The sequence below is a fragment of the Anthonomus grandis genome, chromosome 12 (genome assembly GCF_022605725.1).
Source record: "Anthonomus grandis grandis chromosome 12, icAntGran1.3, whole genome shotgun sequence".
NCBI classification, from domain to species: Eukaryota; Metazoa; Arthropoda; class Insecta; order Coleoptera; family Curculionidae; genus Anthonomus; species Anthonomus grandis.
Window position 1 is genome coordinate 21,413,254 of NC_065557.1, and position 13,765 is coordinate 21,427,018.

The window sequence follows — 13,765 nt, forward strand, 5'->3', positions numbered from 1 at the left end:
AGATCTCCAGATTTTTCTCCAAATGACTTTTATCTGTGGGGTTACCTTAAGCAGACAATTTACAAGCATGAATTTAGTAGGCCCTACAAATTTAGAGGAGTTGCGAAATAAAATTGTCGAAGGTGCCAATTCCATTTTACCTGAAACTGTTTTGGAGGTGCGAAATAGCTTTTACGATAGGTTAAGTTTTTGTTGAGCGAAAGACGGCGGTTTATTTGAGTCTTTTATTTAAAAAATGATATGTTGTTAAGTTTGTTTATTAGAGTTTTATTTCTGATTTTTTATTATATTTTTATCAGAGTTGATATTTTATTTTTTATTAGAATAACGCTTTAATTTTCATTATGCAAAACACAGCATATTAAACATTTTAAGTATACAATTCTATGCGGGTTTTACACATTGTCATGTCTGTAAAACCCGCATTAGAATAAATATTTTAAAAATGCCTGGATTTTCGCGTAATATTTTGGGACATTTTATCGCCAAACGACGCAGCTCCTACGAAAGTCAGATGTCTACTAATCCCGCCTTCGGGCCGGCCGGGGCGGTGCTCTGTCGCACGCACTCGTACACGCGCGACGTTGCAAAATTTCGCCTCTATGCGGTTTCCTATAAGTAACGAACGAAAACACGATCTGTATAGCCGCTGTTTATTCGCTGGTCGACGCAACTACCGACTTCACTGCAATTCTTATTCACAGTGGGTACGCCAAACTTCGCTCTAGAAATAAATTTTTATTTTTGGTCAAAATCATTTAATCTAAAATCAATTTATCTGCATTTTGCAGCTAGCCTCCTACTCATTTTAAAGTCTGCTGAGACACAGTGAGCAACACTATATTCAGCTTCTAAGAAATTAAAAGTGTTTGCCCTACATTCTTTGATGTTCTTAGTGTCAATTTTTTGTTCATTGAAGAGCAACCAAAACTGATTATATTTAACGTCGTTTTTCCTAGATTAAATTAATTTATTATATAATTGAAAGCCATATCAGCGAAGAGTCAGGTATGTTTTTTTTACGTCAAGGCAGTTAGCAATATAATCAGAAACGAAAATCAGATTTCTACAGTGAAGTTCTGCTCTCAATATATTTTTTTTCCATATTTAAGGATTAAATCTGTTTTTAAACTTTTACAATAAAGTTAAGAGAAAAAGTATAATTAATTACATTACAGAAAAGGGGTGTAAATTTGATTTTTTTGCAGCATAAAAGATAAATGTTTGTAAAATAACAAATAATAAAAAAAAACACACTAACTGTTACAAATTTTGTTACACCTTCAAACTCGATTTATAAATAAAAAATATAAAATACACCATATATCTCAGAGACACACATTTTTTCAGGGGATGAAGAGGTGTAACCTCTAAATACCTAAAAAAAATCATAGTAATTGGTAATAATTTTATTACACCTTCAAACTCGGTGTGTAATTAAAAGATTATAAAATACACCGTATATCTTAGAGACATACGTTTTTTCAGGGGATGAGGAGGAGTTATCCCCCACAAATACCTTAAAAAATTATAGTAATGGCTAATAATTTTGGTACACCATGGTAAAAACTGGGTGTGTAAAAAATAGATTATAAAATAAAGTTTCATTCGTATCCTTTGGGAGTTTTGGAAGTTATAGCCGTTTATATTTTTCTACATCTAACAATTAATAATTTTTTACCAGAAAATGTTCGTTTGTAGAGATTTGCAACTACCTGAAATCGATTTAGATATTTATTTTTAATTGCATTAAAAAGTTTCATTCGAATCCTTTGGAAGTTTTGAAAGTTACAGCTTTTAATTTTTTTTTGTACATCTATCAATTCAATAATTTTTTACCAAAAAACCTTCGTTTGTAGAAGTTTCCAACCATCTAAAATCAGTTTAGATAGCCTTTATCTTTTATAGAAAAAAGTTTTATTCAAATTCTTTAGGAATTTTGAGAGTTTGACTTTTTAATTAATTTTCACAACAAAACCTTCGTTTGTAGAGGTTTGATACCATCGTAAGTCGATTTAGCTATTCATTGGTAATATCTGGACAAAAAATTATTAAAATCCCTTGGGAATTTCAGGAGATACGTTCATTATATTGATTAAATAACAGGGAGCGCGGACTATAAACTGGTTGCTGGTAACCAACATATGCTGCGTTCTCGATTTTGGTCGCTGGATACGATCGGACGCTAGCTTCGCACACATCCCTAACGTCGCCACACAACACTACTGTCAAATTGTCAAAAATCAGCTGCTTATTAATTATATTTTACTAATCCCAGGATTATAAATTATTTGAATTTTGATGAGATTGGTTTTTACGAATCATGCTAGCACTGTCTCATTAAAAGATTATACCATATCTGAAACATTTTATTACAGTGTTATCACAAAAAAATAGCGTTGTTTCATAATCTGCTTAACCTCAAGTTAGGGTTTCTAAACTATTTTAACTCTAGTTTTTAGTAATTCATATTTATGACTTCCACTAGGATAACCAAGGAAAAATGGTATGTTAACACAAACCCATTTAGAAAATAGCAATATTCAAAATCTCATGAAAAGTGTTAAATGATTAAACACATTTCCTTGTAGTTAACTAGGAGATTATTGTCTGGATTCATAAATCAAAAAATAATTGGTAAAAACATGTCAACAACAATTGAAAGCGATGTAATCCTTAAAGATGTAGGTGACAAGGGAGTCATATTATTAAATAGGCCAAAAGCTCTGAATTCTTTAAATTTATCCATGGTTAACAAAATCTATCCAGCTCTTACGAAATGGGAATCAGAGAAAAAATTAGTTATCATGAAAGGTAAGATTTTACTAGACCTAACTAACTGGTATTAAATCCGTTTCTATAAAGAGTGGTGTGAAAGCATTTTTTTTTGAATGGAGAAAAAAATCAGGGTTAGCCTACAGTTGGGTTCAGATATTATATGAACAAGAAAGTGTGGATTTGAGAGAAAAGTATAGGCAAGAAAAACAGATTGGCATTTCAATAAAATTAAGCCATGAAAATAAGAGCATTAAAATATCAATATAGTTTCTACCCATCCGGCATTTTAGAGGACATCCTGATTTTGAGGGTCTTGTCCCCACTAACATTCCTGATCAGACATAATTTGTTTTTTAAGAAGCATGCCAATACACAAAAAATCAATATTTACATAAAGAGAAAATCTTATTCAATTACCTTTTATAAGTTATCAAGTTACCACAACTCCTTTAACCCCCTAAGCAATGCAGTCTTTAATAATTTACAAATCAGGCTGGAACTTTTTTATCTTAATTTGAATATTGTGTCTAGCTTTTCTGTAGATAGTGCAAATATTAATTTCACAAGTTAAAAACCAATTTTTTAGCAACAAGTTTTTTTTAAAATCAACAGCCATGTTTCTTCTTAATCAAAGCTTATTAACAAATTAAAATAATTTATTAATTTTGTAGTTTTACAGGGTGTCCCACAATCAATGTCACAGGCTGCAACTTTTGAAGAAAATGTATTTTTCATAGTTATAGGACCACTACCCAAAATTAACTTAATTCACTTTCATAAGAAAATCATGTGCTAACATCAAAGTAAGGATGTTTCTGTTGCAAAAATTAAAATGTCAAGTTTCTTTTTAAATTCAATTTATTTATTATACAATATTTTAACATCAGATTAATCTGTTTTACAAAATTTATATCTAGCTTGCTCAAATTGAGCTCCATCAGCTTCTACACAAGGTTCATATTGCCGAAAGGTTTCTCTTGTGTAAGCTGCAGTAATCATGGAAGACGTAGTTGTTCAACAGGCTTCACAAATTTGGTTCCATTGAGTCATATCTGGAGAGTGGGCTGGCCATCTAATAGTATCCCTATTTCTAATCCACCTATGAGGAAATCTATTGTCTAAATAATCTGTAAAAATTTGGGCATTATGAGGCACAGAGCCATCTTGTTGCCAAATCATTAAATTACACTCTAAAATAGGCATGTCTTCTAATAGTTCATACAGTGAGTTTGAAGAAAACTCAAGTTAATGTACCTATAAAAGTATGGTCCAATAAAATGTCCATTAAATACACTGACCCACACATTTATGCCAATTATAGTTTGAAACCGATTTTCGATTATCCATTAGGGATTGTTTTCAGACCAGTAATGTGCATTATGTCTATTAACTATCCCATTATTATGGAATCTACTTTCATCAGTCCCAACAGATTTGTGGCAAAACTTCGGGATTGTCATGAATTAAAACCTGAAGGGATGCAATAAACTCTAACCTTCATTGGTAATCAGTAGGGGAAATTCTACTAGAAGAATTGAATACCAGAAGAAAGAATTGAATTTAGAAGGGTGATATTGGTGTTGTTGAAGAATTCATTGAATAGTACTTCTTGCAATATTGCAGTCCCTTACGATAGTGCGATCCCTTGCTGTTGAAGAATTCATTGAATAGTACTTCTTGCAATATTGCAGTCCCTTGTGATAGTGTGATCCCTTGCGATAATGCGATTGGAACATGTGGATTTACTGCAACCTAAGCCAACCCTGATATAATATTTTCCTCATTTCTTGCTGCCATTTGATGATGGGAATGTTTTAAATTTAGAAAAATTGCATGGCAAAAATTTTTTCCTCCACTCTTGAAAATGACTTATATGAGGGTGTACGACGATTAGGAAAACATTTTCGATAAATCATTTCCTATACAAAAAGGCAACAAAAGTGAATATTAAAAATAATAGAATACCAAAACTGATATTGCCAATTTAAAGAATGCACTTGAAGATTTGCTAAGGTTTTTAATAAAGGCATGAGTGAACTAATAAGAAAATCAATAAAAGATATTCTGTGCCTTACGTTGGTGTTAATAATTTTCTACGATTCTGCCTTTATAAACTTCGCATTCCAGTTCCTAATGACCATTGTTATGATGAAGCAATGAACTTGCTGAATATGCGGAGTTTACTTAAGAGACGCACTGAGAATGATTTGGTGTTTATTTATAAACTTTTGAATGGCCTTGTGATTTGTCCCGAACTACTTAATAGGATTTCATTTAATATTCCATACCGTAATCTGAGGGCAAATCGATTGTTTTCTTTGCCTTATCATCGTACCAACTATGCTATGCACTCGCCTGTCGAAAGGACCTTGAGACTGGTAAACTCTACTGGAATTGAAGTTTTAGGAATTTCCTTATTGCATTTTAGGAGTCTTATTAAGAGTTTGTAGGATTTTGTTTTTTGAAATAATTTTGCTCCATGATTAATGATTTGAAATACATTTGATCATTGTCATTGATAATAATATATTTTGTTTTTTCTTAGCTAATTTTGCATTGTTAATTGTTCTGATTTTGAGAGAATATTGTTACTACTTGTAAAACGGTTTAATTATCCTTGGTATTAAGATTAAGTCTGATAATTATTGTTAATTAGTAATTAGTGGTTAGGTAGTATAGCTTTTATTTCTTTTTTAAGAATATATATATTTTTTGTAATGGGGTTGATCCCGTGTATAAATAAATAAATAAATAAATTAAATAATAATGATTAATAATTATAAGCATTTCCAACATTAGAAAATGGTGGTTCCATTTGAAAAAAAGTTGTGGTTTTTAGTGAATGAATTTGTTGGGGGTAGTTTTTTAAAGTAATTTTGGGTAGTGGCCCTATAAACATTAAAAATAAATTTTCTTAAACATTTTTATACTGAAAAATAAAAAAGTTGAAAAAATAAATAAGTCAGTTTTACAACATGGAATTACATGGTGGCCGTTAGTTTTCTCAGCTGTGGAAAACTAGCAAAAATACTACAAGCAATAAAAAGTGACTTCATACCTTTGGAAGACAGCTGCTCCAAGAAATGAAAATCATATTTCTGCGCAGATTTGAGAGCATGGTCAAATTAAATAAAATTTATGAGGGTAGGAATGTAGATTACACACTCTTAGTTGTACCTGTTAGTTGTACAATATTTGACTTCATAAATGAACATTAAAAGCGTCTAGGTTACACAGAACCTGTATTGTAAAGAAAAGCAGGGAAGTATTTAAAAATGATTAAGTTACTGGTCTAATTACAACTGACATTATTAAATTAGCAAATTTAACAAAAAAAAACGTCCATCAATATCACCAAAAGACTCAATACATATATCTAATAAACCCAAATAACAAACAAAACAACATAATGCAATATGTGGGGAACAGAAAGCTATGCATAAATTAAATTAATTTAAGAATATTCATATATTTAGCAAATATAACTTGGCTTACATTCATTTGCAAATCTTTTATGAGTTGAAATATTATTTAAGTTAATCAGGGGAAAATTGTTAAGAATCTTTGATTACCATCTCTTTTATAGAAAGGAACAACTAAATTCTGGTTTGACATCATGTGTGTTGGTAATAAGGAGAATGATTTTGTTATATTAAGATTCTTAAAGTTCTTAAATTATTTTATGATTTAAATTTTTTAGAATTTTTGATGAATTGTATTTAAAACTTATGCTAATAGATTTTAACCTTAAATAATCTTAGCGGTTAAAAGTATACAAAGTTAATATTATAAGATATATAAATAAAAACAAGAATAAATTTGCAAATCCTCAGCATCATGGTTATTTTAGATAAATTTTTAATTTAATTTCTTTTAAATAATAAAAATATTGATTTAAATACTATTAGAACTTATTATTATATATTTGTCAAATATAGTACACAAAATGACTCATAGTTTAGTAGGAATTTAGAGACAAATTATATACGTAAAAGGTTTTAAGAGTGTATCATATGAATATCTTGTCACTTGTTTTAAGGAAAATGAAAAAACCTGCTTGCTTTTTGGTAAATATTTTTAAAATTCTACATCTATTTCTATAGGAAAGACTAGAGATGTTATTTAATAAGATATTAATAGATTTTATTTGGAAATATTTGTTAGCATTGGATACAGCAATGTATGATATTCATATAAAAGGTATTTAAATAATAGAGTTTAAAAATTTTCTGAAGCAATTGTCTATCGTAGTGTCTTAATCATTTTCATTACTTTATCCCTTTCCCTTTAATCTCAATCATCCGTCTGTAACCTTGAGTAATAATTGTTTTTAATTTTTTTATTACACTTGTTTTTTCTTTATTTATTTAGGGGCTGGAGAAAAAGCTTTTTGTGCAGGAGGTGACGTGAAAGCAATAGCCGAAAGTGCATTCAAAAATGAAAAATCGCTAGGATACGAGTTTTTTAAAAAAGAATATATTAACAATGGTCTAATAGGTTCCTACAAAATTCCATATGTAGCCTTAATAGATGGTATAGTAATGGGCGGTGGTGTTGGATTATCTGTTCATGGTCGGTATAGAGTAGCTACTGAAAAAACATTATTTGCTATGCCAGAAACTCAAATCGGTCTTTTCCCTGATGTTGGAGGTTCTTACTTTTTGCCTCGTTTACAAGGGAGACTTGGTTGGTATCTAGCTTTGACTGGATTTAGATTAAAAGGATCTGACGTCTTCAAAGCAGGTAGGTACGTTTTTAATTAATTTTATTATGATCTAAGTGGAACTTCCGAAAAAGTTTATTTTAAAACGAATTATATAAATTTATGTTGCTTTCTAAATAATATTTATAAGTAGGGGAAGTATTTTTTTTAAATCAAATACCTTCTTTGGAAGCCTTTTGTAAAAATTTTTAGGTATCGCAACTCATTACACGGACAGTTCAAACCTGGGAGATTTAGAAGATGCTCTATTTAAATGTTCAAATGACAGTGAGATCAAAGCTGTCTTGGATAAATTCAACAGAACAGACATCCCCGAGTTTTCTTTGGCGCCATATATTGACCAAATCAACAAATGTTTTTCTGCACCTACCGTAGAGGAGATCATTAGTAGGTTAGATACGAAATGAAATCCTAATATATTCTGTTCATGAAGGTTATTCCTGTATACATTTTTTATCATGCATAGTAAAGTTACCTGTGCTTACCGTAGTACGTTATTTAGTAACCCTGCAGGATTATATTAAAAATTAAATCATAGTACTAATCCAAATATCTTGATTTACTATCAAGTTTAGGATTGTTTACTATCAAGGTTACTTTTTACTTTCTCAATAAATATTTCTGTTCTTTTGAATGAAACTAAAACATGAAATCTTATGGCTAGAAGTTTCCCGAAGCTATTAAAATTCTTAACACAAATATATTTATGGCCTTAACTGTTTCAAAATTATAACAAATTATGAATTAAAGCAGCATCTGTAATTTTCTTATTACTTACAGGCTAGAAAGAGACGGCTCGAAATGGGCATTAGACACCATTCAACTGCTCAATAAGATGTCTCCGACGAGCCTTAAAGTTACTAATAAAGAACTGGAACTTGGTAAACAAATGAATTTATTTGAGTGCTTACAAATGGAGTACCGATTGGCCGTGAAATGCGTAGATGGACACGACTTTAGAGAAGGTAATGTACTAAAATCAGTAAGTCGTAATGAACGATATTTTCTTGAAGTTATTGATGCAGTATTTTGTGAAGAAGTGTGAAGAAGGGTTTAACAATTCTGATGATATTTTTCCCTTTTTTTTGTTTTTTATGGGGTCTTCTATACATTCTTTAGAGCTACTGAGGAGACTAGCAATTCTTTGCGTCGTTTTAAGCAAATTATTGCCGCTTTCAACCGAAGATTGATCTTAGACCATCGGTAAGCTCTGGAATTTTCTGGATTTAGATATACTGCAACAATTGTTGAATGTTGAAAAGTTAGATATATTTAGAATACAAAGTGCATGGGTCAAAAGGACATCCCTCACTGGTAATGTTAAAGTTCCTTATGGATTTTTCCATTTCGTAAAAACACGACAATAAAGGGTTTATTATGTAAAGTGTGATGATGAATCAACAGCAAAAAAATAAAGATGGTTGTCTTCACATGATTCTCAATTTTTGTGATTTAGTTTCAGGAAAGAGGATCGGAGAGTAGGAAAACATATTTTCCATAATTTCTAATACAGATGAGTGTAAGGTATTTGTTGATGTTTAATAAAAAATGTTTCTAATTATTTTGAATAAAAATCTTGAAGTTTGGTCTGACGAAAAATTAGGCTTTAAGAGCAATTTACAAAATTGTACAAAAAGAATATTTTTCTCTTAGAATTTTTTTTCCAAAAGTAGCTATATTCTTCATACTTACCTTACCCTCAGTATATTTTTTGGAGAACCTCTTATGAGTGCACAGCAATAAAGATTGATATACAGATATAATCATTCAAACTTCGCCTATAGGAAATAGTCTATGAGCGTAAGCGAGAGGAGACATATAGAGTCCACATGAGACAGACAGAGGGCACAATACATGCCGTTTCCAAATTAATACGTTTGGCAACACTGATATTTCTGCCGCACGGCTTTCCGCTCGTTCATCGAAAAACAAGACAATTCTTATCCCCACCATACTGCACCGCCAATATGAGATTGCATTTTAAACGTTTAACGTTATTTTTATTCCTAGCTTCCTGCTTAATCAGCAAAGATTAAATTTAAAACCGGTCGCTATTTTCTTGTTAAAATGTGTTCTCTCGAGGAAAAAAAGCAAATTATTAAGTGGTATTATGCTGGCAGTTCTGTTGATGAAATATCAGGCAGATTTGCATTTATGTTCGAGAATCGGCCCATTCCTGTACGCAGCACAATTTTTGCAATTATCCATAGGTTTGAGTGCTTGTGACCTTTGGGTGCTTGCAAAATTGCAGGAAATGCTACGCAAATGAGTAACCACCTGTTGTTAGACCGCTAGGCGAAGAAAGGGAGCTTCGAGAGGTTAATGTTTGTGCTGTTGCTGAAATGAACTTTCCTTGAAACAGTACAACCATTGCCAAAGAAACGGGTATTGAGCCTTTAAGGGTTAGAAGAATTTTAAAAAGAAATAAGTACAAGTGCTACAAGTTGCAAAAAACCCAAGAAATTTTCCCCCAGGACCATGAGAGACGGCTGGAATTTTGCCATGAAGTATTGGAAAGGGCAAATCGGGACGAAATGTTTATTAGTAATATTTTGTTTTCAGATGAGTCCTCTTTCTCTATTTGTGGTAAATATAATCCGTCCATTACAGTGGGTTATTCGAGGGAAAATAAGCACATAAGCATACCAACACGTACACAATACCCTCAAAAGGTTAATGTATGGGCTGGCATTTTAGGTGATTCAATTAAAGGCCTTTTTTATCGATGGAAACCTTAATGCCAACAAATACCTTAATCTTTTGAGGGATGAAGTTCTTCCTGCTATTCGAGGGCTCAATATCAATTTAGAACAAGTTTGGTTTCAACAGGATGGTTATCCCGCTCATAACGCATTAGTGGTACGTCAATTTCTCGAAACGTCTTTCCCTGATCGAACAATCAGTGGAAACGGTACTATTAAATGGCCCGCCAGAAGCCCCGATTTAGCCCCCAATGATTTTTTTCTTTGGGGATACCTAAAAGAACAAATTTATAGGCACGAAAATCAACGGGCTACTAATTTAGAAGAGCTTTGTGTTAAAATTAGGCAAGCATTCAATAGTATCTCCATTGAAATGTTGTCGAATACGAGAAGGTCGTTTTATGATCGATTGACGTACTGCACTGCTAAACAGGGTAGCCTTTTTGAACCTGACATAAGATCATTTTAATTTTTATTTAATATTATGAAATTAACTGAATTTTTTGCTTTATTTTGAATTAATTTTTTTATTTCCTGTCCAATATTTAGTTAATTTATGTTTACAACATTATTGCAGTCGGTTTTTAGTTTATTTTTTGCTGTTAGGACAGGCAGCAGCAAAGACTCAAACGAAACAAAAAGTTTTCTTTTAAGTTGCCACAGAGCAGTGCATTCCCGCTCGAACGCTCTAAGAGTACTGAAAGATTTCGGTTTCGGGGGGGGGGGGGCGGGGCCGCTGCTTCGAGGATGTTGTCACAACGTTGCCAGACCTACCGCGATATATAATTCCTATAGGCGAAGTTAGAATGATCATATCTGTAGAGTACATGGGGCTATGCACAGCTATGCCACCAGAAATATAAACAGGCTAGTTTTAGATTCAACAAATCAGCGCTTGACAAGGTATCAGAGTGGAGCAGACTTTCTAGCTGTTAAGTTGTGTATTAAACTCCCTATTGGCTATATGCAGGTTTTAAAAGTAAAATAAAATAAATGTTGATTTGAAAATGTCTTCTATTCAACTAAAGATTTTTGAAACTTGACATTCTCGCTGTGATATTGGTAACTATATATTGCATTTATTTTGTATTTGATTAATATGTGGCTTTGTATTGATTTACTGGTTTTATCAGCATTTTTTTTTTTGATGCCCGGTTACTGGTAGTGTTAAAACTCGCCGAGTATGAAATAAAAAGTTATTTTTCTTATTTATTAATTATAGAATTTTGTTAGAAAGTTGTGAATTGATCAATATCTAATTAAAATTTAATCCGTTTACTTTATATCTGATAACAATTTATTTATTTAAAATTAAACGTAATTAAACTGAGAGCATTTGATATGTATACAGAGTGTCCCATAAATAATGATATATAATTTAACAGCAGATTCGTTTAAAAAAAAGGTTAAATTAAATTTTTCTAGTTCGAAAGTCAAAGACCACCAAAATACAGTCACTGTCAGGATTTATGTTATTGTTAGTTACTTTAATGAGTGGTCTTAAAAATTCAAACTCACACATTTAGTAATGTTATCTATTATCTTTTATAGCGTTCTTATTATTACTTCTGTTAGTTATTGTTACTTATTGCGTATAAAGTAGAAGATCTTGGTCCGCACGAAATCCAAACTATCACCCATATTTTTTAGCATATGGGGAGATACATGAAATTAATGACAAAAATTCAGTCAGTTCGAAATGAGAAATTATTTTTTTTTAATTCGGCGATCTTCCAGTAAAAAAAATTTTAAATATATTGAGACGAATGGAGATCATGTCGAGCATTTACTGGGAAATATTCATAATGTTTATTTCAAATTTGTTTTTTTTATTTTATTATTTGTAGTGTAATAAAGCAATAAAAAATAGTTAATGAATGCAATTTTTTTTTTGAGAGCATTGAAAACTTTATATGTCTCGAAAAGGGTTAATTGTAGCGAGATTTTTGAAGTTTACCTATTTTTTAGGCAAAACTGTTTGCACAATGCATATTTTAAATAAAAAGTTAAATTATGCCAGGCCTAAAAAAGTTACGGATTTTAAAAAAATCAAATTGTTCTGGTGGCGCACTCTGACGTAATTTTAAAAAACTTTAATTTTAAGATTTGCCATATAAAAATCCCATCAATAAATGGTAAATGTATGGCCAAAATTTGAAAAAATTACATTAAACTTATCACTCTGTATCTTGGTTGTCATTGACTTTCGGATTCGGAAAATGTATCTTGATCTCATTCTTTTTTTAAAAGGAATCTGCTGTTAAATAACTTACCATATTCATGGGACACCCGCTTTATAAATAACTTAAGACTTATATAATTATAATAATAGTGAATAATTAATCACTCAATACTTAATTTTATTATTAATAATATAGGAATAAATTCATTTCAGGTGTTCGAGCATTACTCATTGACAAAGACCAGAATCCAAAATGGAACCCGGCAACACTAAAGGATGTTTCGGAAGAGACTGTCAGCAAGCATTTTGAGAGGCTCCCGGAAGAGCTAGAACTGAAGCATAAGCTGTAATTTGTTATAGCTGTTGGGTTTTTTATGAATTATTATATTTTTAGATAATATAATGTTTTTACCTCTTTAATTGGCATTTTTTTTCTAATTAATCAATGTGCAGGTTTAATCGACACATGATAATGACATATTTACACATGAATTCCTTCAGTATAACTTCAATTTTTTAGCGGGGGCGGCATTCGCCCATATGTTTTCCAATGGGAAGTAGTATCTTGTGATACGTCTTTTAGATGAGCGCTTTATTTTTAAAATTTGAGCTTCGCGTCCCTCAAATTCAGTTCGGTATTTTTAGATTTTTTCGATTCCATAATATAATGAGTTTATTTTATTGCAGACGGTGGAAATTATTTAATCGTAGCAATCAATTTAACGAAACTTTGTTTAATCTGAGGCATGCTCCATCCCATTATGCATTAGCTGTACGACAGTTACTAAATGAAAACGTACCTGATAGAGAAAGGGTGCCATCTTATTATCTGTTTTGAAATGTGATTTTTATCGAGATTGAAAAATCAACCTAGTTTATTGCAACGTACCTAGAACAAGATGAGGTAAACAACAAGAATCAAAAACTAAAAGAGTTGAGGTCAGTGGCGGCTCGCGCCCTGTAATCTAAGGTAGGCGACATATTATTATAACAGTGCGCACACCGAGTAGCCTGAGCTCCCCCTCCCCCCGCTTTTTCGGGATTTAAAAAAAAATTGTGGTGCCACGGCCACTTTTCATTAATAATTTACTAAAATTAATTCTTTAATTAATTAATTTATTCTTCTGTCCTTTAAAAGTACAAACCTATTTATTATTAAATCTTTAAAATTATCAGATCCCTGTAAAGAGCAGCAAGAGTTCCTTTTCGATGGAAATTAAAGCAAGTGATGATAAGCGCTCATTACCGCTCATAAGCCGCGGTTAAAAAAGAAAATTCTAAACCTTTCATAAATCTAAGATATCCCTTTGCCCCATTAATTGACTCGGATGATGAAGATTGATCGTCAATAATTGTTTGAAAAACTTTTTTTAAGTCATT

At 31.4% G+C, this 13,765-nt stretch overlaps 1 protein-coding gene across 1 annotated transcript; it reads left to right on the forward strand.

Moving 5' to 3' along the window:
• Positions 1–2,270: 2,270 nt before the first annotated feature.
• Positions 2,271–12,805, forward strand: LOC126742874 (3-hydroxyisobutyryl-CoA hydrolase, mitochondrial). Its single transcript, XM_050449720.1, has 6 exons — positions 2,271–2,506; positions 2,592–2,814; positions 7,150–7,521; positions 7,694–7,892; positions 8,282–8,466; positions 12,599–12,805. The coding sequence occupies exons 1-6, from the start codon at positions 2,504–2,506 to the stop codon at positions 12,733–12,735; spliced, it is 1,119 nt and encodes a 372-aa protein (XP_050305677.1). The 5' UTR covers positions 2,271–2,503; the 3' UTR covers positions 12,736–12,805.
• The last annotated feature ends 960 nt before the right edge of the window (positions 12,806–13,765 follow it).